The sequence below is a fragment of the Alligator mississippiensis genome, chromosome 7 (assembly GCF_030867095.1).
Source record: "Alligator mississippiensis isolate rAllMis1 chromosome 7, rAllMis1, whole genome shotgun sequence".
NCBI lineage: Eukaryota > Metazoa > Chordata > Crocodylia > Alligatoridae > Alligator > Alligator mississippiensis.
Genome location: NC_081830.1, coordinates 18,336,222 through 18,360,612, shown reverse-complemented (window position 1 = coordinate 18,360,612; position 24,391 = coordinate 18,336,222). Strand labels below are relative to the sequence as shown.

Here is a 24,391-nt window from a genome sequence, read left to right as displayed (position 1 = left end):
AGCAGGGAGAAGTCCAGAGAGACGCGAGCACAGTCAATTCCGAGGCCAGGGACACTGTAGGCTATATTATCACGATCCAGGTTTTATTTACATGCTGAGGAGCAGATACCCTCGAGTCACAGATAAACAGAATAAAAACAAAAACAGAACAAAACACCAGGTTTCCCTGAACACGTGCTCTCAAGCCCTCCAGAGCACACAGCCTTGTCAGCACACATTCAGACACCACCAGAATGTCTGTGCTTCAGAAATAAGGATTACAAAACAAGGCATTTTTTTTTTAACCAGTTTCTGTGCTACAGAAAACACATGCTCAAAATGAAGAGCCAACTTTCAAAGCAGAGCTGCAAGGGCCCCATCTGCACACAAAGCACTCTGCTTGATCTGAGTCATGGAGACTGTCCATAGGGCACAACACCTAATACTCATCAAGGGTATCTGCCCGTGGGATGGAAAGTCCCCGTTCCTTCAGTGCCTGCACTTTTAACTTCTCTGACTCGTGCTTGGCCTGCTGTTCCACCCGCTGCTCCTCCAGGATCTCTTCTATTGAAACCTGCTGCAAAGGAGTGTCACTTTCCTTCTCCAGGTCCTGCAAGAGAAACACTGGTTAGCTAGCATTGTCAAGAGGGAGCTCATACCAGGACCCAAGGTCCTGCTGTCCAAGGGACAATCTGGACACAGGTGAAGTCAAACACCTGGAGATTCAGCCACATGCACAGCCATGTGTGACCATTCATGAGCCTCCTGGAATTTCCTGTACTGGGCAGGAGCACAGGAGGACTTAAGGGAAGGTGGAAGAGTACTAGGAGGTCCAGCTCAGCCCAATGGCCAAAGAAAACTTAGGTCAGTGGCTTCAGCCTTTCCTTAAGGCTATCAATACCCATACATGCTGCCACTCTCCATTTGACATGCAGCCAGCCCTTAACAAGAGGCCACATGGCCTAACAGACCTGGAAGCCAGGAACAATTGAGTTCTCCCTCCTGGTCTGGACAAACTTTTTGGCCTTGGAAAAGTCAGAAAACAAACACCGAATTACAAGTGGGGGGAAGACTAAGTGTGCATCAGCTGCTCTGCAGAAACAGTTTAAAGGTGCCCACTCCTATCCCACAAAAAGTGTGAACTCATCTGGGCCAGTGGACTCCAAAGGAAAACAGACTAAATAAACTTTGATTTATCATGGAAGAGCTGGTGTGAAGCTCCTCCTCCCCTTTACAACTAACTCAACAAATGTACTCATTTGCCCATACTATCACATTATCCCTGTGCGCCAGACCCAACTATTGGATCTATGACTTCAGTTACAATATTGTCCTTCATTTGGAAAATCCTGATACTTGAAAATACTTGAGAAAAGAGCATGTGATAAACCAAGCTATGCAGCATACCTACCCCCTCTCCCCCAACCTCCATCAGCATCAAGAACACTTTGGGTTTCCAGCAACACAAAAGTGTGTCCAGACCAAGCCAGAGGTGCAAGGAGGTACCATCATGCTGTCCACCACCCTGTTCCCTGGCTCACGCCATTATTCCAGTCAGAGGGCCAGGGAAGATGATACACCAAAAGGGACGGAGTCAGCTCGTTACAGAGAAAGAGCTCTCCTTTCACTCAACAGGAGCATCACTGTTGGGAAGCAGGGACTGATGCAATGTACATACTGAAATCACGGAGTTTGCTTTTCAACTGGTCCTTAGCAGTTTCATAATGAACCTACTCTATTGTCCTCCAACACAACCACAAACTGATATCAGTCTAAAACATCCCAGTTCTGGAGATCCACTCACCAGAGGACTGCATGTATTCGAGGAGTGCCTGCAAACAGGAGGGCTATATCCCCACTCCTCCTGTTTTTTAGCTTAAACCATATCAGGTTCAATATGGGACTGGCAGTTCACTCACTTCTCAACACTGAAAATGCTGCATTGGGTAATGTCTCAGAATGGGGGAGGAGGAACCCCCTCCCCCCCAATCTATACTCCATCTTTGTGCAGTGCGACTTGCTTAGCGCAACACTACTCACAGCTAGTGCTGAGTGGGTGGGATTGAATGACAGATTTCTCCAGCACTCTGAAGTGCTGGGATAAAATGTGGTCTTGTAAAATGTATTTAAAAGGGTAGACCAGCAGAGCTCTAAGGATATTAAAGACAGGTGCTCAGTCACAGGGTCAGCACCTCTTGCTTACAGCCCTGTGCCAAGAGCTGAGCCAGAGTATTACCTAATTCCCCTGGGCTTGGCTCAGTATGTGCGCAATGGCATTTCACAACAGAGACTTGGGCCAGCTCCACGCTTCCCCAAGTGCGGAAGGGATACACCCAGTGTCATCTGCTTGTGAAACCCAGCTCCAATAACACACTTGCTGGTAATGCTTCTCAGAGCAACTACAGCCATGAGCTGTAAGAGGCAGGGATCATGTCTAGGCAGTCACCAAGCCAGTGCTGCAAGCCAAAGAGCACACCACAGACAAGCAAGAGATGCTTACGTACTATTTCCCCCAGGAGAACGACGTTCTCTCCTCTCACAACAAAGATGCCACGTGGAATATCCCCATACTTCTTGCCCACGTGGATGCGCTCCACAGTCTGGTGTAACACTAAGTTGGCTGCAGAGAGAAAGAAATGCACGTTACTTCGCTTTCTAATGCAAGAGGAGGTCCTGTCTGCACTAGCAAGGGGAGCTGCAGTTCTAAAAAGCAAAGGCTACCCACACCTGGCAAAGCCACCTCCCTGCCTCAAGGCTTCTCACTCCAGCAAGAGCAGTTTCATCCACCACTTACATGCAGCATTTAGTATGACAAAAGTATACAGAGACCCCAGCTGCACCATACTGGGTGCTGTACATCAATGAGGGGAAGTGGCAGCCAGGAACTGACATGCCTAAGAGTCTGGTGCTTCTCCACTACACTATATCTGGGAGGGACAGCACTGGGACTCCACATTTAACATTACCTCTTACAGAAAGCTCCACTGGTTCGAACAGTTCTGCTATGGGTTTCAGAAGTTTCACTGCAGCAACGCAGTACCCCAGCCCCAGAGGTCAGAGTCATTATCTGCCTATTGATCAGCACTGTTTGCTGCAGACCACGATTGATTAGGAGGTCTCTCGTTGCAGCTATGCTTATCCTAGGATATGAAACTCAACTGTCAGCCTCAGAGATGATCAGAACATAAAATATGTTTATATTTAGGGTGACTGGCTCCTGCAGAGTTTGACATCAGTGTTTGTATCAGCCCTTCAAAAACATGGCCTTCCCTGTGTCTTCAACAGCCATTAAAGTCCAGTTGTCCCATACTGTTAAGAGGGTTTCCCTGGACATTCACTGAATAAGGAAGGAGATGAGCATTGCCAAACAGAGAGGGTAAAGCCAGAAGAGGAAGACACATGGGCCAGATTTCAGAAAAAAGCTTTAGCAAGCCATGGACAGCAAGAGCACCTCCACACTGTTCTTAAGTACTTTTTTGTCATTGGATTTATAAGACCTGCAGCAATAAACACCTGCTATCAGCACCGCACCTTAATTGTAAACCAGCTGATCTCAAATAAAGCCAGAAGCTGCTCTCCATGTGAATTCAAAGAGAAGATTACCCCAATAAGAATATTAAAAGTGCTAGTTTTCAAATGACAAGAGAAATGCAAAGAAGGTACAGGCTGCTGATTCACACCACTCAGAGTACAGTCAGTGCTTTTTTTAAGTCCAGATTGCTTGGAATCAAGGAAGCAGGCAATGCTGCTCATGACTGGCACATGAGCAGAAGCAAGCATTGTTATTCTACATGGCACATCTGTTACTCTCCACAACATCACACAGGAAGCCAATGAAACAGGAAATACTTGTCAAGTGCAAACTTGCTGCTTACAATTAAGTCACTGCCTCTTTAACGGGCAATATAGCTCTTCTGCTGAACTTGTACTGAAGTGCTCATCCTGCTCTTTATGCTAATGACCAACACCCTCTGCCCAGACTTGATGAAGCAATCATTCAAGAACAGATCAGACAAATCCATGCAGGATAGGTCCATCAGTCAGCATTAAATAGGATTGTCAGGGGTGCAGCCTCAAGTAGCACTTGCCAGACCACTGAGTGCTGGAAGCTCCAAGGGAGGAGGGGAAGGGACTACACTGGATTCTGCATTGGCCTTGCATAATAAGTGTACCTTCTCTTTGTGTCTACCCTCTGCCACTGAGATACAGAATGCTGGGCTAGATGGAGATACAGTCACACCCAGTGGGGCCTCTTATGTGCCCCATGGGATCCAAGGTTTGCCAAGTCACATTAACAGAAGTAGGACAGGAGCTACAGGTTTGCTTTTGCTCCCATCTTAGTCAACAGAGAAACTGGGCTCTGTGCAATGGGCAATGAACTGTGCCCCAAGATTAACGCGAACTCCCCAGCTCTGCTTTGATTCATCCCAGAGCACAACGGGAAGCAGCATAGTCTGGAGGGTGATGCAAGCCTGGGAGTCCGATTCAAAAAGCTGGACTGTGGGAGCTCAGCTGGAAGCCAAAAACCCAAGCCTTCATGAAAGAGCTGGGTTTAAGTGCTCTGTACTACAATGGGGAAAAAGTTCATGCACAGCTGAAGGTCTGGTGTCAGCTGGACCAATGGCCAGAACTCACAAGCCACTTCTTAAAATGTATCCTATACATACACCTCTGGATTAGGTTACGCTATTAGCAGTGTACTACAGTTATAAAACCTCTCCCCCACAACCAGAAAGCCTAGTGCCCCCCACTCCAGGTGAGCTGTTCTGCTCTTCCTGAGCACTTCAGGTACATCACTTAGTGGCTACTTTTACTAGCATTCAAAATATCTGGGCCACTTGGCTCCCTGCCACCTTGGCCATTCATTATGGGGCACTCTTCACCAGGCATGTGGCTCCCTCTTGTGGTGAAGTTAAAAAAATGCCAAAATGACAACACTATTTTATCTGAAAAGCTGAACTGGAGGATTCCAGAGCCAGTGAACTCTGAACAGAAAAATAAAATAAAAACACCTCTTTAGAGCGGAGTCTGGATGGCTAACTACCAAACCAGAGCATCAGGAAGTGTTTAAGCATGCAGCAGGAGATGAAGGACATGCACCTAAAGGGAGAATTGCTCTCTTTTCTTTGTAGCACTCTGTACTCCACCATCTGACACCAACTTCTGTCCCAAACAGTTATGTGGGAAACAACACCCACTTCTAAAGAGCACTCCCTGCTTTCTCCAAGGCTACATGAATCCTATTGTGCAAACACAATTCTAACAAGGCGCAATGCTTCTCCCCGTCACATGCCAAAAGTTGATTCCTAATCATCACCCATAAAATGCTGGTTTGCACCGGGCCAGTTTTGTGCAGTACGTTTGCTGGTTACAAGGTTAGAGAGCACTCATAAGAAAGCAGGGGGCTTCGACCAAGACCAAAGCTATGCTGTCACCTACCAAACTGGTCGATGCTTCTTAAGTATCCTATCAGCGTTCTACCATCGCGGAGCAGGACCAAGTGCTTTTCTGGAAGACATTAAAAGCTAGGTCAGCAGTTACATGCAAGGCAACAATCATCATCATCATCAACATATGCACTCAAGGAGTAAGTGGGCAAGAAAGCTTTCCCAGAGCGCCACATGAACTTGTGCCCCTCGCTGCTGCTGCAGGACCTCAGGGGCCAGGTATTCGCCTCCGTCTCCAGGGCCTCAGTCACGCAGCCTGAGCACCTGCAGCTGCTAGGAAAGTCCAGGAGCTGCAAGTCAGGCCACCAGGCTGCGAGCACCAGGCAGGCAAATTGAGGAGGAGCTTTTCTTTATGCAAGAGTTAAAGAAAAAAAATGAAATTTTTAAAAGGGGAAAAGAACAGGAAGGGGCACGGAGGAGGGTGGAATATTTCTGAAGCACTGGATTCCCGCAGGTCTCCTGTACACTGCGCAGGCTACACCTGCAGTACAGATGCAGGGAGACAATAGCAGCAGCCAAGGGGAAAGGGGGCACAGCGCAGCGGCGGTAAGTCTGCTGGGGTGATAGGGGACGGGGGGCAGTTTCACTGGACAGAATCCACCAGCTCCTTAGGCCCCGTCGCGGGCCTGCGCGGCGTGCTCTGCTCGGGGCCCCCTCGGTGCACTAGTTGCTAGCCGCCGCCACTCACTGTCGATGTCCTGGATGAGGCTGGCAGTGCCCGGCATGTAGTTCATCCTGCCCTACCCCGCCCCACCCGCGCAGCAGGCGCCGCTACCGCTGCCTCACCGGGCCGCTTTACGCACTGCCGGAGCCGCCTCGCCCCGAGCCTGATTGGCGGAAGCGAGAGGCGACGCACGGGCCCCCGCAAAGCGATTGGCTGAGACATGCAGGAGGCGGGCTGCGGAGTGGACAGCCGCCCCTCTGATTGGCCGCGCTGTTGGACAGGGAAGAAGCTTGGCGATTGGCAGGGGATGACGGGAAGGAGTTCGGTGGGGGGGGACAGGCGAGAGGGGTGATGCGCGGTGCCGGCGCCGCTGATTGGCTGAGGAGCGCGGGCCCAGGAAGAGGTCGCGAACGGCGTCGCTGATTGGCTGAGGAGGGGAAGCGGTTTGGGGGGTGGGGGCGGCCGTGAGAGAACGGCGCCGCTGATTGGCTGAGGAGGGAGGCGGCCCGTGAGAGGTCGAGGTCCGGGGGTGGCCGTGAAGCGGAGGCGCCGCTGATTGGCTGCGGGTCGTGGGCCGGGTGCGGCGCCGCTCGTGTCGGCCCTGCGGCGCCTGCTGTAGGAGCCGTCGCCCGCCGCGCCCTGGCGTATGGAGCCGCGCGGCGGCCCGCAGCCCCGACCCGCCGCCTGGGCTGGCGGGGGCGGCTGGGAGCGGCCCGCGCAGGTACGGGGCTGCAGGGAGGCCTGGGGGGAGCGAAGGGCTCGCAGCTGCCTGGGCGCGGGCGGGGCGGGGCGGGGCGGGACAGGGCGGGCCTCGGGCAGAGCCGGCCCCTCGCGCCGCCAGGTCGAAAATAGGAAATTACCGTATTTAGAGGCTCAAAATTACCGTATTTACTGAAAAGTTACCGCACGCTGGAAAAAAAATGCAAATAAGTCACCTGACAAATGTTACTGATTTCGGAGAAATTCTTAGGGGAATAGCCCGGGTGTCGCCGTGCACTTTTGCTGTCCTTCCCTTCGTCTGGATGCTTTTCAGCTCCAACGGAAAGGACTCTTTGGTTGCAGACGTCCTAGGACTGACCATTTTCTCCCAGGACAAAGTGCAGCGGTTCAGACGTCCACATCCATTGCCCCAGGTTAAGAAGTACTAATGGTCTGTCCCAGCACATCGCAGCGCGTGTCTGAATGGTTATCCCTGCACTGCATCGCTGATATAACGGCAGAAAAGCAGACGTGCGGTCAGTTGGCCGCTAAACCCCGGTTATTGAAGGGCAACGTGTACGCCCCAGTCCTGAGATATTTCCATTCCAGGACGACAGGGACAGCTAGCCTCTGAGCTGCCAATGAAGAGAAGAGCTGTGCTGAGAGGTAGTTGAGCTCAATTGCTGCTACGTTCCCGGGTCCTTCAGCCTATTGTGCAGTTTGATTAAGCATTTCTTGTGTGATTTCCATACTTGGGAGCCTGCGTTGAGTCAGTTAGCACATCGAGGCTGCTGTGCCATGCTTCCACTGATGCCCTTGCTCTTCTACAGCTTTTTCATAGATTCATAGATGTTAGGATCGGAAGGGACCTCAATAGATCATCGAGTCCGACCCCCTGCATAGGCTGGAAAGAGTGCTGGGTCTAGATGACCCCAGCTAGATGCATATCCAATCTCCTCCTGAATTTTCCTTTCAACAATTGCTGGAAAACGCCTCCTTTTCGCAGTGCCGTCTCGGCATGGGCAAGGGAGGAATTGTGAATCTGGCAGCCAGCCTGGAGAGGTGAGAAGGTCTATAAATATAGAGTGGAGTAGCATTTCATAATAGTTTTGAGGCCATAGTATGTTTTCAGGCCCTTCCTTGCCATGGCGTGCTACAGATATAGCGTGCAGTTGATTATTACTGTGCACACTCTTCCTTTGCAGCTTTCCAGCATGTTTTGCGGTGAGTTCTCTCCCCGTTATTGAGAGGGTAGGTAATCTTCTGCTAGTGCTTTTCTTACCTCCTTTTCCCACCCCACCTTTAGGAGCAGCCACCGTATCCTGGATACACCTCCAGCTACTGGAACTCCACGGCCCAGTCCAGAGCTCCCTACCCAAGTCCCTATCCAGCTGGAGCTGAGTTACAAGGCCAGGTACAGTTGGGCAACGGACCTTCCCATCTTGTTTGCTGTGAAGCAGAGGAATTTGTCTGGTTGGGTGGGAGTTTGAGCCAGAAGACTCCAGTCAAAGGGCTGGTTTCCTCCCAAACAAAGGGACCAGCCATTTTAGAAATGCAGGGCTTGCATGGCAGACTTAGGCAAGCCCTGGGGACTTCTGCTGCTTCCTCCGTGTTGCATTGGCTTCAGGAAATGCTACTTCCTAGATACCACAGCATTATATTGAGTGTCAGCTGGAAGCTGAAACTTGAAACACCTGCACCAGCCATACTTGAAACTGTGGCTGAATCCCCTTGCCTGCTGGTGCTGGCTACTTCTAGATGCTCTGCACAAAGCACCATGTCCCATTGCCAGTGAACTAACGGTAATTGGAGTAATTATTTTTACACCGGTGGCCCATGAATAATGCTAGACCCTGCCAATGGCCTTCAGCCAAGGATACTTAAATGCTCTGCATACAGTTAAAGCAATTAGTTGTCTCATAGCACCTATACTAAGGTATTAATCGTGTTTTATGAGCCCTTGCTCATAAACACTGGGGCAGGGCGTTGTAGTGACTTGCCAAAGGCTGTGCAGTGAGTCAGTCCTGGAAATGGGACAGAATCCAGGTCCCAGTCCCTGCTGTGCATTTTGGGTTGCCCTAGAAATTGTGACGTCAGCATGGGGCTCCAAGCAGGGAAATACCTTTTGCTGCTTGATACTAGAACAGTCCTTTGAAGTACTCTGCTGCTTTTCCCTCAAAGCCCGTGGATAATGTCATTGCCTCCTTGCCTAGACCCGATGGTTGGAATTCTTGGTTTCCCCCAACACTAGGCTGTATCTTCCGGTTTCTTTATCCTGTCTCCTGAAGAAACTAGCATCCATCTTCACCCAAGCGAGAGCTTTCCCAGCATAGTGGGGACCTGCGTGAAAAGCTTTTTTCCATGCCAAAGCAATCTGGCATTTTCTTTTCCTAGTGCTCCGAACAGTAGCTAAATGGCACTTCCTAGTGACAGGACAAATGCTGCCTCAGGGGTTTCATGCTCGCATCTAACGCTTGAGCCACAGCAGTGAATTCTCATTGTGTAGGCTGCTGTAGCACACAGTGCTGGGGCTTGTTTGCGCCTCTCACCACCATTTTCCACTATAGCTGTGCTGGGAGTTCTCCTCTGAGCACTCCCAAGTTCTTGGTATCTATTTTAAAGAATGATTGTGACCATATTGCTTCCCTGGCAGTCTTAAAGTATTCTCATGCTCATAAACAGCGAAAGCATTCTTCGTGACTGGGGAAGCAGCATTTCACACGCTCAGTTTAGCAGATGCAAGCCACATAAGAAAAAGAGCTTGAGCTGTGGGGCCTACAGAGGCCAGCTGCTATTTGGAAATTACTGTGAGCACTAATGCAGAGGTTTTCCACATGTGCGCGGTGCCCCTCCCAGCGAACCTAGGATGCTCCTACAGTACGTGTAACACACCTTGATCGTAAACAGCAGCATTGGCGTATGGACACTCGTTACTAAGCTAAGCCAGTATATTCTTGGAGAAAAAGATCCACTGGTTCTGAAAAGGAACACCTTTGGTTATTTCATCTTCTCCCAATAAGCTGCATAATGATATTTTGGGTTTTCCTTCGTTGTTTTTCCCTACTTTTCCCTCTCCAGCTCTTTTTTTTTTTTTAAAAAGCGGAGTAGAAAAAGAGAGGGGAGTTGGCAGCAAGGACAAATAGTAGAATTTTTTCCCAATTCCATCCAGAGCCTTGCTATGTTTTGTAGACATTTCTAACTTCAAAAGTGTTAAACAAGGAAAGCATAGTTTGAAAAGTTGTGGCTGAACCTAGGATTCTCATTGCCTTGAGAACTGAAGGAGCTACTCAGTAGGCCTAAGGGTGACAAACCCTCAGGGAACACATGTGAGGTAACACGCCATGGTCCCCACTGCCAGGTACTTTACAGCCAAATAAGCAGGGTTCTTCAGGCAAGGCCTGGGGCTTGGAAACTAGCATGGGAGGACTAGACCTTGGTCAGTTCCTCCTTTTCGGAGAGATTAACACAACAGAAGGTGGGAGCCATGTGAGCAGGAAAGTGTCTGCCCAGCAAAATTACCAACAGAGAGTAGCTAAGAATCAGCAACACTGGTTAGGGCCTGAATAAATAATAGTAATGAAGTGGTCTATCCCCAGTAGAGGGCAGACATTAACCAAGAGATGCCCTGCCTCTGCAGAGGAAGGGAAGCAGCAGAATACAGTACTTTGTATGTTCTGGTTCCATAACTCGCCACATCTACAGGAGACACTGACTGCAGTATTGCTGCGCTGTAGCGTCACATGGCAAAAACAGCGAAACGACACTACAGTGAAGTAGTGTCACAAAAAAAGGCATTTGCTGGCGCTGCTGCGCAGTAACTCAGGTCACTGCACATTATTTTAGCACTTGCTTATACAACTACTAAATAAACGTGCAGTAACGACTGTGCAGTAGCATCTGGTGTAGATGCCCCTGCTCTGTCAGGTCTCTCCTGTGCTGTTGCAGGGGTGCCTTGCTTGGAGGAAGCCGTGCACAAACAGCAGGAAGAACACTTTCCCCCCAAAAATATATCCTATAAAAAGTTCAGACAGAGGTGCATGATAGAGATTTTTTTGGGCTGATACCGATAGCTGATTTTTAAGGAGGGATATCGAACGATACCGATCCGATTTCCGATACAGCTGTGTGCAGCTGGTGAGTCCATTGTGGGGGGAGGGGAGGGGAGGGAAGAAGCGTGGTAGGGCAGATCAGTGCCCCCCACAGTGAGGGAGGGGGTAGGTGCTGATCAGCTGGGGCGGGGTGACGCACAGGACAGAGCCTTGGATCCTCTGGAGGGGCGGGGGTAGCTCCTGCCGCTGCTTGCACCCCAGGAGGGCATTTGGGGGGGAAGGGGGGGCACATGCCCTCGGATCTGCGTGGGGCTGGCAGCCTGCAGCTGCGGGCTGGAGCCAAGCTCTTCTTGGCAGGGGCTGGGCTCGGGAGGGGACTGCAGCCACCCCAAATTTCGCTGTAGCTCTGCCCCCAGCACCACTGCCACAGACCTGACACAACGCCCTGCCTCCACCCACGCGCCGGGAAGAGCTGGGGCTGCGGCAGTGCTGGGAGTAGGAGTACAGCAAAATTTGTGGTTGGCTGCAGCCCTCTTCGAAGCTCCCACCTTGAGCCCCAGCCCCTGCCAAAAAGAGCCTGGCTCAGCCCTGGTTCCAGCCTGCAGCTGCAACCTGCCCACCCCACACAGATCTGGGGGCAGATGCCCCCCCCCAATGCCCTCCTGGGGTGCAAGCAGCGGTGGAAGCCACCCCCGCACTCCCCGGGAGCCGTGGCTCTGTCCCATGCCCTGCCCCACCCCAGTTGGGCAGCACCTGCCCCCTCCCTCACCATGGGGGACATTGATCTGTCATCCGTCCCCCCACCCCCCACCCCCCATGCTCCTTCCCTCCCCTTCCGCCACAACGGATTTACCAGCTGCACACAGCTCTGTCCCTCGCTGCCTGAGTGCTGCGCTGCAGCCGTGCGCGCGCACGAGCATTTATCGGCCAAATTATTGGCTGCGTCAGGCTGATTTCTGATACAGCCAGTTGTCTTTATATGGGTACTGATCCGGTATGAGATCCATGCATCAGTGCACGTCTAGCGGACAGTCCTGGACTGAGCCACAGCTTTGAAGTAATGCTCAGCACCTACATCATGCTCTTCTTTCATACAGCTTGAGGCAGGATTTTGTTTGTTTTACAGGGTGGAAGGGAACTGTGACTTGTCTGAAGTCCAGAGCAAAGCAGTGGCAGACCCCTCAATCCTGACTGATTTCCATACCCAAGTGCCCCAGGCGTTTCACTGTGGCAGTCTTGTATTCTTCCACTTGGAGCAACCATCCCATCTCCCCTAGACTTCCCTTGGAGACAGTGGCCCATGATGCTGAATCACATGTAGGTCAAATGCAATTTGTGATCAGTTTCATTGCCACACAATTCTCAAAGATTTCAAAACTGCCCGAGCCCTTCAGGGGAAATTTCTTTTCCATAGTTTAGTGAAAAAGTAGGCTTGACTTTCCAGAAACCAAGGGGCCTGTGATGGGAGCATGTGACCAAGAGCTGGGCCAGCAGGCCAGAGGTCCACGCAGCTAGAGAGGTCTGTGGGGACAGGAGGTCCTGTATGAAAGTCTTAGGACCCAGGCAGAGGGCTCACAAGGAGCAGAAACCAAATAGGAAGGATGGGAGGACAGTGGGCCCGAGTAGGACACCTCATTGTATTTAATGTTTCGGGCTGGACACAAGTTGGGGAGCCAGTATAACTTATGCCGAGAGGTTCTTACTATGTGCAAGTTGCTTGCCTGTTTCATGATAAATTGTTGCTAATGCTGGGTTTCATTTATTCAGAACCCTGAATTTAAAATGTTTCACATAACCATGTTCCTAGGTAAGACCCTGTCAATGTCACCCCCTGGCCCTGCCTAAAGACAGGGCTCTGGTCCTGAGGAGACAAAACCAACTAGCAAATTTGGGCACTTCTCTCAGAGACCTGCACTGCTACAGACCGTAACAGCAGCCTTTCTGACACATGGAGCCCTCTGCTCAGCTCAGGCTGATGTCACTGCATTCTGTATGCTGTATCATTGCCCCCCTGCACCCTGTTGCCAAGGGCCTGGGAGTGGGTCACTGATGTCCACTGTTGCATGAGTACATGGCAGGTGACCAAGATAGCACACAGTGTCTCCAGGAGGAGCTCTTGGTACTGCTGGGAACCTTCCAGGCTTTGAAGCCTCTCTGTCCACAGGCTGTAGGCAGTCAAAAAGCTTTAAATGGTCAGTGAGCTACTAGAGCTCCAGACTGGGTCTGAAAAATCCAAATCTCTAGGGCTAATGATGATGAAGTGGATTCCAGCAAGGGGCCAGAAGGAGTGGGCTGAGAGGAAAACAATGCTGTCCTACCTGATAGGGCTTTGGGAGGCTTCACATTTGCCCAATACTTAGCATCTGATCACAATCTCCATAAGGCTTAACAGTCATCTCCTCAAAGGAAGAGGCATCAGTTTCTAGATCTGTAATATGGTCACAGGCACTCCCCTGCTAACAGCCTGTCCTGTTTCTTTCTACCCCAGCATTTTTCCAATGCAAAATTTCCACCCTTACTTGCACAGTAAGATCTGAATCCCCCAAGTGAGGAAGTAGATGCATGGAACTATCCCTCAGCAACCAGATTGGGTTGGATACCTTATTTCTTGACTTGTAAAAATTAAAATGCTGTTCTTACTGCTGTCCAAACCATTCTGCTTCTGTACTCTCAGACCTAGAAGCCCAGAGCCAGTCCAGGTTCTTAGTACCTTCTCTGATTGCTTTTCAGGGGCTGGATTCTCCCTACACAAATGGAGGCTATGGCACCCGTTACCCCTCGGCTCCTGCACACTATCCCAGTTTGGCACAATCAAACACTTACTACTCCTCTGGGCCCCCACAGCCCCCTTACCCTGCAGAATCTGCAGGCATGTACAGGTCTCCATCACCAGCTTCTCACTGGAACTACCCCACAGCAGACTGCACAGCAGAAAGCTCCTCTCTCAGGAGACACGTCCCAGGGTATTCCCCACCACAGGTAAGGAAGCCAGGACACAGACAACAATGGGTGCTTCCTCTGGAAGCCTGCCTGGGGTGGGCAATGCTCACAGCCAGGTACTTGGTGGTGCTGAGTACAGCCCTCCTCAACCAAAGCCTGGCAAGTGCACTGCAAAGTGCAGCTTGCCTCTCCAGCTACCAGCTGCTAATCCCTGAGCTCGAGAAACAGACTCCACAGTTCCTGCTTCTCACTATTGTCAGGTACCAGTTGAGGATTGGGGTTACCAGATTGGAGGACCAGAGCATTAGAACCAGTACTGGGGAGCCAAAGTCAATGTTAGGGTTAGCAAGCAGAGTCCAAGAGCAGGCTGGGGCAGGAGCAAAAGTCAAGGATTAGCAAAAGCTGTTCCTCTCCCCTGAAGTAGAGAAAGTAGTTGGCCAGTCAACCGGGTACCGGGGAGGGTGATAAAGGACTTATGCAGGTCCTGTCCATCCACTTGTAGCTGCTGCTTTGGAGAGACCAAAGTCCTACATTCAGGGCTGCAGTCCTGACGGGCATTTCCATCCAATAGAAGGTCGAAGGCGCTTTGTCTCTGGCGAACTATCCAGCAGTCACCTGTTTGTACCAGGCTGGCTTAGACAACAACTCCACTGCATGAATGTCCCAAGGAGCCCTCCCTGTCTGAAATGTGTAACACCTTCTTTTTGTAGAGCTAGGGTAGAAAGGCTGACCCAGCAGAGCCAGGATAGCCAATCCAACCATGCTGTTCCTAACAAGGAGCACCTTGGTATGGATTACTGCTGGCTGAGTGGATGTGATTTCAGAGGTAGTGTCTGTTCTCCTCCCTGCAGACGCCAGGCATGGCTGTCCCACACTACTCATATGGCGATGCTAGTCCGGGGATTCCACCACAGGGCCCCCCGTCACAGCCAAGACCCCAGGAGGAGTTGTGGGCTCCCTCAGGAGTCTATGGGATGCAGCCACGTTATGGCTGGTCAGCTGCTTCAACAACACATGGGAACCCGTATGTCTCTGAGTCGCATCCATCCTGGCCGGGCAACGGAGTTCCTGCTCCACACCCTCCAGTTCATGAGACAAAGGTAAAGGTTTATGCTCTCAAGGCTATGGAGCCTACTAGTGTTGGTCCTAGATCTGTCACACAAGTAACAATGCAAGCATTCCCTTCACAGAGTCAAGGCATGCCACTTCTCCAATGCCTCCAGTTCCCACCTGTGCCAGACAAAGAGGATCACACTTGGGAATAAAGCACTGTTGGCCCTTACATCTTGCTTTAAACTACAGACACTGCATGTGGGATTTGTTGTGACCTGCCACAGGGGCAGTCTGACAAGGCCAGGATATATCCTCTAGTTCCAGATTTGCAGTCAGAGCACTAGACTATGCTATCTCTTTGAAACACTGGTGTCTCATTTCTTTGAAATGCCTCTATCTTTTAAAGGAAGTGGTTTGTAGTAGGGAACAAAGAGGTAATGCAATCTAGGAACTCTTGCAAGTATTTCCCTCTGGATACATAACTTGGGTATCCTTTATAGTTATCGAGAGTTCCACTGTAATGCTGGAAATTAAGGGTATTGAAGCTGATATCAGATGTCAGAGATTGAGTCTTAGAACAGTATCTAGCAAGGATTTAGGATCAAATCTTCCAGGGCTATGGCTTATCTCACATGTCTCTTGTACAGGGGGTTCTTGCACTATCTCTGAAGCATCTGATTCTGGGAAGTAGGGAAGATGCAGCTGATCTTTTCCTGTCTGGATGCTTCTGTGTTCCTTCCCAAGCACATTTCTAGGCACCAGTATGCTCTAGTAGAGACTTTGCTAAAAATACAGTGCTGGGGAAATAACTCCTGGACTGTGCACTCACTCTGTTCATTACTCCACTCCCCCAGTCTGGCCAACCATGAGAGGCCTTGAAACCAGCCCCACAAAAGCTGTGGTAGTGCTGGCAAGGCCTGCCAGCAAGGTCCTGAGGTAGAGTTCTAATTGCTAGGACTCAGATTTCTTTTTTGTTATCTAATATCCATTATAAAATTGCCCTGTACCCTACCTGAGACGCAAATGCATCGGCACTGACCAGAGGAATGGTACTAGAATCCTTTCTCACACGCTGTCTTCAAAGATCTGTAGCAAGCGTGATCCTGACCTGGCCGTACTGCAAAATGTTTCAAGCTTTTTCACTATTGTCCTATAGTTGCAGCCTTCTGCAAACTGCTTGAGGTTTTTCTGGCTAGAGTTTAGTTCTTAGGTAGCCGCGAGGTTTGAGCACCGGCTCACTGCCCAAGCATTCCTTTCTGGAGGTGCAACTGGGCAGCAGCACTCATGTAAGGCCACCTGCGTGTCAGTTACTAGGACATGGCATATTATGATGTCATGGTGCATGACAGTCTCAAACTGCAACCCTCATCCCAGGTAACTTCCCTGCCTGAACCTTTTTTGCCCTGCCACCTTAGGCATGCACACCTTCTTTCAGCAGCCTGGGCCTCCCAGCCCTTGTTGGGATGCTTGCATGCCCTCCTAGATGTAGAACATGGGATACACGCTGATGTCAAGGGGACCAAACTAAAAACACCTCTGTTTCTGATTTAGGATGCTTATGACAAACCAGAGCAAGGAACAAACCAGCACAGCTACTTTGCAGAAGCCAATCACCAGCACTCTGGGACAATGAGTGATCACAAGCCAACCCCCTTCCACCCCAAACCACCCTCTCCAAACCCCAAGGTGCAATATAGTGCACAGCCCCAAATGTATGACAATGTACCTAGGAAAGCTGCTGTGACCCAGGATGCAGGCTTTAAAGCAAGTGACCAGCCTTCTTCAAACTGCCTGAGTGTTCAGCCAGGGATTCAGCGCATTATACGAGTTATGGAGGAGGTTGAGCAGTTGGAGCAAGAGGTGGATGAATTTGTAGGCAGAAAGACAGATAAAGCTTTCCGGCTGCTGGAGGAGTTGTTGACCAAGGAGCTGCTGGAACTGGATTCCATCGAGACGGGTGGCCAGGACAATGTTCGACAAGCCAGGAAAGAGGCTGTTCACAGAATCCAGGCCATCTTGGAAAAACTGGAAAGAAAGGGATTGTGAAGTGAACAACGTGGGGCTTCCTTTTGTTGGCCCAGAGAATTCTGGTTTTGTTCACCTGTCTGTCCTTCCTCCTGACTACTGTTGATAATAAAAAGCAATAAATTCTGACTTTTTTTTTTTTTTAAGAGGCCAACAAATGACAATTTGGCTGTGGGCGAATGAAGAGAGGATTGACTCATCAGTTCTGAATTCAGTCCGTTGTTCCAGACCAATGAATGTACAGAGGGCTCTGGAATCCTGACGCTGCCAAATGAAGTGCTTTTGTTGTGCCAGGCTCTGGGGTGTCTGCACACTTCTTAGCAGCAGGACAGAAACCCCTTGTGTGGAACAGATTTCTCTACACCAGGCCAAATCTTTAGAGACCACTTGGAGCTACAGTGACTTTTCCAACTACTAGAATACTTATCAAGTTTTACGTTACCAAGGCATCGCAGCGCACAGCAAGGAGAACAAGACATGAGGTTTGCAGACCACTATATTTATGTGTATTTTCTGCTTCTTAACCTTAGCCATACTGATTGTGTATTCTTTTTCTGTGTCTTTGGTGCACTCTGTCATTATGTTGAAGCACTGGTGGAAGAGATCATACAGACAGCCAGCTTAATATGGTGACTAAAGTGAATGTTACTTCACACTGTTTCACTCTGGTGTCTAATATGGAGGAAAATGATAAGGAACACATTTGGGAGCTTTTGAACAGTGCAGAGGAAAGATTTGAATGTCATCATGGAACAGTTATAAGTGAGGCATTTAGACAAGATTTTTCAGGGCGTTTGGGTATAAAAATCCACTTTCTAACTGTAGTGTCCTTTCACATACTGCACTCTTGTTTTTCACTACGATTTGCCTACTTGGTGATTCTGTACAATGCACTGCGGAGGGGAGATGTCAAATAGCTACCATCCACCCTTGGAATACAATTCATGAAAAGAGTCATTTCTGTGTATGATGAGGTAATAAACCCTGGCAAGTTTTAAAACATACTTGTAATTTGCATCTTTGAAGTGATTTTTTTTTTTTTTTTTTTTTTTTGGTAAGTCAAACCTTACATGAAACTTCTTAAGTGGAACCTTTTGGTGACCCAAATGCCATTCATTTTCATTTTCTCCCAACTTTCCTGCCAGGATATAATGTATAAAGGAGTCTGCCAAATAACTCGGGTTGCTGTCACATGGCTGCATTTCCCCACTCTGGTGAACCTAAGAGAAAATTGTTTGTTCTGGGCATTCATGTCTCACTTGTTGCCCAATTAAATTATTTTAGTATTCGGAATGACAAACCCTCAGTGCAATAACTACTGCATTCTTTCCAACTGAATCTATAGCTTAGAAGCAGTCCATTCTGGGCATATTCCGGGTGTTAATCTAAGATATGGGGGGTGTTGGTTATAGCCATGTTGGTCTAAGGCAGGGGCGGGCAATTATTTCAGGTAGAGGGCTGCTTAGTGAGTTTTGACAAGCTATCGAGGGCCACATGACAGGCAGCCAGGGGTAGATAAATATTAATTTTATAAAATTTTAGGGGCCCTGCGGGCCAAATAGAATGGCCTGGAGGGCCGCATCCAGCCCATGGGCTGCATTTTGCCCACCCCGATCTAGGGACATAGGCAGACAACATTTACCCAGATAACCTTGTCAATCTAAGATATAGTAACTCCTTTTTTTGGAACGGAAGATAACAATCAGCACACATCTCAGGAACGGAAAGGTTCCTGAGCCAGGATGAAGGCATCTAGACAAACTGCCTATTAAAGAACAGTCCAGTTGCTGAAGCTTTACAAAATTATTGCACGGTGCTAGTGAGCATCACATTTATGAGCTTCTTTAGTGATGTACATTGCTAGTCCTCGTGCAAAGGAATCCATTGTCTCCTCCCTAGGAGGAGGATGGTTACAGCAGGCTCACGAGTTGTATAAAAGCAAGTGTACATCAGTGTCTGAAAAGCAGCCCCCTCTCTCCTCTCTACCATGCAAAGGAGAGCATCAAAACTATGATCAAATATCAACTCCAACCACCACTCCAAAGAAATGGACAGAGAGCAAAGAGCATGCCACCTCTTTGCAGCTGATCAAGCTTTAGGACAACACCATTACACTTAAAACTGCACTGGAATTCTCCCTAACATATGATCTGTGCTGGGCATCTTGCACCCTTCTCACTTGGTGAATGTTACTGAGTCTGAACAAGTTACGCAGAGCAGGAGCATATGGGCTGTGAATCCCCCTCCCCCATCTAGCATATGTTAACACCCACGTTAGTGCCTCCCAACAAAGCTGATGCATGCAACACAACAGCAGTACTGAAGAGAATTAAAAAAAGATTTTTCAAAATAAAAGTTCCCACTGAATGTAAGATTACTCATATCCCTTAGTCATGCAACACAGTGACTAACACCTGTGTTTTACCACATTACTCAGATGCAGAGGAGATATGTTCCTTTAAAGGGTGACTCTCCAAGTAGACAAAGTTCATGGCAGATCTAAGAGTAGAAATCTAAGAATCTGGATGCCTAGTCCTGGGTTCTGACTCGCAAGAGTTTAATGAAACTAGTTGGGAAGAGAAAGCAGGCCCCTTGTTTTGACGATGCACCTTGCAAAAGGTCTAACTTGGGCGAAGCTGGAAAAAGCTAGCAGGAGGAAGGTGCTTAGTGCTAGTGACCATTTTGGAAACTATTGTTCATGCAGTGATGCTATATGATGATGAGATGTGGCTTGAGAATAGACGTGTCCAGGAGTCAAAGACTGAAATTGCAAGAGATTTTCTTTTTAAGATGTATGTCTCTATTCCAAAAAAAAAAAAAGAAAGAAAGAAAGCAAGCCTGCTCATTAAACCGTGGCTGAAACACATGGTCCCTGAACAGCCAGTTATGGGAAGGTTGTCATCTAACACAAGGATTTAACTATTTTCTCCTCGGGTGGGGAGAATACCTGCTTTGCTTTTCTGACTGATTAGAGCTTAGAACTGAAAAAAACAGGAAATGGACAGAGACAGGCTCTCCTGTGTCTCATGAATTTTTAATGCAGTTAATCTCATTGGGAGAGGAAGCCTTGCTGTTATTTAAGTCTGTATCCTCTGAGCGCTTAAGTCTGCATCCTCCAAGCTTCAGAAAAGCTCTAAGTATGTGCTCAAGCACCTTAATGAGTAGAGACAGGCTTAGGCACATGCTTACAATGCATGCTTAAGTCTCATTAAAGTTAGTAGCACTGAAGCTGTGATCGTCTAAAGGGAAGGCTATGGTTAATTTTTTTTAATCCAGCTTCAGTTCCTGCAATTGCAGCACAGATCTGGGCAGAGAAACTGGGATTGTCCCCCTGGAATAAACAGCAAGGTTGAGTTTTGTAAGCAACAGAAATGATTTCAGACCCTGCCTCCATAGCCGCCAGGAGCTCTCCCCTCCATGCGAGTCACTCATGGGTGAAGCTTCCCCTGGGTCATGTGTGTCTTCTCTGTGCTGCTGCCTAGGAGAGTGTGACATCACCGATGTGAAATATTTTGCTCAAGCTATGCAGCTGGCTAGTGAGCTGGGTTAAAATTTCTGAGACCTAGTGTAAATTAAATAAGCTCGCCTGCATACCCATACCAAGAGCTTGCCTGCACACCCACGCATCACTGCATTTCTTAGACACTAATTGCACCCAAATAGGTAGGGAAAGGAAAGCATTCAGTGAGAGCCACGGACGGGCAGATCAGGGCAGGTCCTCTAAAGCCCTCCCACCTCTGGTGAGGGATGTATCCGAGGCAAGAATTTTTACTATAGGACATACTTCCACAAAGGGAAGAGACAGTGAAAGTCAGGTAGGGCCCAAGTCAGCCAAGCATTTTGAGTGTGTCTAAGTCTCACTGATTGTAGCAGCACTTACATGGCAGTCTGCGTGCTTTGCAAAGTCAGTCCCCACACCCAGAGTGAAACCAAAAGGCAGAGCTAGAACAGCAGCTTTGTTTTAAAATGAACAAATAGTGAAAAAAATCACTATTTACAGCTGCTATCTAAACACAGCAGCTGCCCATCTAGCAATGAGTTCCACAAGTGAACTACAGTCTGTGTCAAAAAAAAGTATTCTCTTGTTAGTTTTAAATCTGTCTCCTGCTAACTGAAGTGTTTGCCCCCTAGTTGTATTATTCTGGGACTCAGTGAATAGCAGTTCCCTATTGACTTTGTTCGAGGCCCTTTCTGATTTCATAGACCTGCCATATCCTCCTCCACATATCCCTCTTTCATAAGAATAGTACGTGTACAGAACCACCTGACACACTGTTAACTACAACATTAACTACTCAGAAACTGCTAGCCATAAATGGAAACGAGCCAGTCAGCTTCTACTAAAGATTTCTGATAATGCAGGGGATGATGGAGCAAGCCTGGATTATCTCAGATCAATAAATAACAAAGCAGTGCTGTTAGTTAGAACAAGAGAGGAATGTGCACATTCAACTATTGCATAATTAGTGGTGGTCCATGAACTAGCATAAAGGTTTATTACTGCTGATGCAGGGTAGGAAGGGAAGCTTACATGCTCTTCTTCTCCCCCCCGGCAGACATCATCCTCAAATTGAGGGATAGCCAAAGAATATGCTCTCCTAACAAAGAGTCCAAGAATGTCCAAAGTCTTGTGAGCCAAAAAGAAAAATCAAGGGAGAAGCCGATTTAAAAGTAAAACTAAAAAGCTGACCCCCCTCCCCAAATAGATACTTGCACCTCATGCTACCTATTGCCTGCAATTGCCCACATGACTGCACAGAGCCTGATTGTTCCTCTTCCCTCTTTTAGGGATTGCAATCCCAGCAGACAACTTTCAAGAATCAAGGGGACAGGTGGGGGGAGAAGCACACATTTGCATTCAAACGCAGGTGAGGAAGAGCAAAGCATCCCCTTTCAAAAGCTGGTTGAAATGCTAGACTCCCCTGCCAGCCATCTCAGTCCCTTGCACAGCTCTGTGGAAAAGTATTACTGCTGGATTACATTTCTAGCAGAACAACAGCATCTCTTTATCCATCAAACAGATGGTAAATTTCATCTGTGCTCATGAAGGTTTGGGAAGCGAGTAGCACTGGTGTGGATTAAGTCCCGCCTTCCCATTTTCTGCCCTGCAGAAAATTCTGGGTTATGTAAAGCAGCTTCTGACCTCCACCAGCTCTCTCCGTCTGAGGCAGGGTTGGTCTGAGTTGGGATTTGCACGGGGATACGCAGCAATGGTGCTCTTTTCTTGTACAGAAAATGAGAGGGTTGTGCTCAGGAGGGCTGCCCCCATCTTTCAGACAAGAAGGGAGACTGGGAGCCTAACAAGATCATTATAAATCCCATGGCCTATTTCACATGTATTCCCCCAATGCCCTAGCCAAGCTGCTGCGTAGGGAACAGATTCTGAGGTTGCAAATTCCTTTGCAGTTTCAACTAGATGCGGCAGTCTTTGCTGCTTGCCTTGAAATGTGGGTACGGTGCACGCATCATCATGCCACAGGGTTGTGCAACCCTGACCAGCAGCACGAGGCCAGCAAAGACAGCCCTTAGCCCCCACCCTTAGCATTGCTTTCCTGAACCTTGGGCACTGCTCCTCAGCTTTCTGCTTTCTGACACCATGAATAATTAAAGGTGTTTGCTGACTGCTGCCTTTCACAGTCTTCCCAGCTTAGGAAAGATCTGGGGAGATTGGCAGGCCAGTCTGCAAGCAGTTCTCCTTCAGGCTGGTGAGAGCAATGGGTATCCATCTCCCAGGTACTGAGACATGATTAAGCCTGTAGGGTCAGCAATCTCAACACACCCACACCCTCTTTTCATAAAGTCATCCTTGGAAACCAAAGCCAAGCCCAAAAGCACTTAACTATACTTCAGTCGCAAGTCACACCTCTTAAAAAAGAAAGCCGGCAGTCCCATGTGCTTGGTCTTTCAAAAAAGAGCACCACCTGTTTTTTGAACATATGGCCCTATCCTCAAGGTCTATGCAGAGAGGCAAGGCTGCAATGTCAAAATGAGCACGAGTGATTTGGAAAAAATAGCATTTTTTTTTTAAAAAGTCTTGTGATAAGAACATAAGAATGACCATTTACTGGGCCAGGCCCTAGGTCCATCTTGCACAATATTCTGTGTCACACAACAGCAGAGGGGATGCTGAAAGGGCAAGCGTGTCTGTTACTTGCAGCCTCCAGCATTTAAAGTTTCAGAGGTTCTGGTTCAGGGGCTGTATCCCTAATTTCCATGCTAAATAGCTACTGATGCCCTTTGATCACGGGAATCAGGGATAGTGATTGGTGAAGGGATAAGGGATAGTGATTAGTGAGGATCACATGCTGGAGTACTTGTTTGTTGTGGCACATAAGCACATGTGTTACCCAGCAAGGCTGCCGACCAGGATGGCCGTACATACGCAGTGAACCCATGCCCTGCCTCGTATCCGAAATAGCAAAGATAAGGCTGAGATGATCCCTTATTTACTGTGATTTCAGGAATGTGATGTGGCACCCTTGGAATGAATTTGTGCCACCCTCTCAAACATGGCACTAATTGCATCATTATGAAGTGACATTGTGATGCAACCCAGTGTCCTGACATGGACTTCATAAGTTATTTCTAGACTGCTTGGGGATGTAAAGAGAAACACCTGCTGTTGCTGCTATTTGTGCACATCATACCACCCCAGCAGGATCACATGGCACAACTAGTAATGTCCGTGCGGTCGTCCTGTCACTAAAGACAGGGATTGTTACAAGTCAGAATCGAGGCATAGAAGCGCACTGGCACAGTTGCCTGGCGGAAGCGCCCACCACAGCCCACTGCCCTAAATCGCACACAGGTAGGACCTTTCCATGTCGGGTCCTTTGCCTACCAGCCATTCTGCATCACAGCTGACTGAGCGGCTTCTCTTCCCTGCTTGCTACTTGTGAGCAAACAGTGAGGTAGAGCTCAGAGATGGGGAGATGCAGGACCCAGCACCAGACCCAGAAGAGCAGAGTCAGCAGGACAATGTGCCAGCAGGCAGTGCTAGCCCTCACCCTGGCTCTACTGATTCGGCTCAGGGCCTGGCTTTCTAACAACTCCCAGGCAAAATAGTCTTTCCTCTGTGTTGAAGTGTGCTCAGCGGCCCAGGGCCTTGCTTGGAGCATGCGATCTGCAGCAAGCCCGGGGCTCACCGCCTTCCCTGAGTCTCAGGCCGGACTGGCACCAAGTGTGAGGTGTAGGTGTGCAGCCCAGGGGGCGACGGGTGCAAAAGCAAGCCCAGTAACTGCGGGCACTGCTGGCTCTGCCCCAGATCCCTGGTTCTCCATCTTTTTGGATGCCAGACACCCCTGGGTGCCCCCGGCTCCTTCTTCCCCCTGGGGTGCACCCCCGGAGCAGCTCTTCTGCAGCCGGCGATCAGCTCAGAGCAGCCGGGGCGCGTCAGACGCCAGCTTCCCGCAGCATTTACCTTGCCAGGCCCGCCGGCCTCCAGGCAGTAAAGCCGGCGGGAGCGCAGGGCCCGGGCCCGGGCTCGGCCGCCTCCTCCTCCCTCGGCTCCCTTCCCCGCCGGCGCCGGGCGGAGC

General features: G+C 49.2%; 2 protein-coding genes and 2 long non-coding RNA genes across 4 annotated transcripts; 1 reads left to right on the top strand and 3 right to left on the bottom strand.

The window, feature by feature from the left end:
- Positions 1 to 62: 62 nt before the first annotated feature.
- LSM1 (LSM1 homolog, mRNA degradation associated) lies at positions 63 to 6,206 on the bottom strand. The gene is made up of 4 exons (XM_006266135.4): positions 6,115 to 6,206; positions 5,419 to 5,487; positions 2,484 to 2,599; positions 63 to 589 (listed from the first exon to the last, which is right to left on the bottom strand). Exons 1-4 carry the CDS (start codon positions 6,158 to 6,160, stop codon positions 419 to 421), a joined length of 402 nt encoding a protein of 133 aa, XP_006266197.1. The 5' UTR covers positions 6,161 to 6,206; the 3' UTR covers positions 63 to 418.
- Positions 6,207 to 6,660: 454 nt separating this feature from the next.
- BAG4 (BAG cochaperone 4) lies at positions 6,661 to 17,860 on the top strand. Its single transcript, XM_059730676.1, has 5 exons — positions 6,661 to 6,811; positions 8,096 to 8,203; positions 13,569 to 13,817; positions 14,630 to 14,878; positions 16,383 to 17,860. Exons 1-5 carry the CDS (start codon positions 6,737 to 6,739, stop codon positions 16,875 to 16,877), a joined length of 1,176 nt encoding a protein of 391 aa, XP_059586659.1. The 5' UTR covers positions 6,661 to 6,736; the 3' UTR covers positions 16,878 to 17,860.
- LOC132251388 (uncharacterized) lies at positions 6,955 to 16,646 on the bottom strand. Its single transcript, XR_009463369.1, has 2 exons — positions 16,558 to 16,646; positions 6,955 to 7,843 (listed from the first exon to the last, which is right to left on the bottom strand). It is a non-coding gene; the product is annotated as an uncharacterized LOC132251388 (long non-coding RNA).
- On the bottom strand, positions 16,775 to 24,364 carry LOC132251389 (uncharacterized). The gene is made up of 2 exons (XR_009463370.1): positions 24,277 to 24,364; positions 16,775 to 16,856 (listed from the first exon to the last, which is right to left on the bottom strand). It is a non-coding gene; the product is annotated as an uncharacterized LOC132251389 (long non-coding RNA).
- Positions 24,365 to 24,391: the final 27 nt, after the last annotated feature.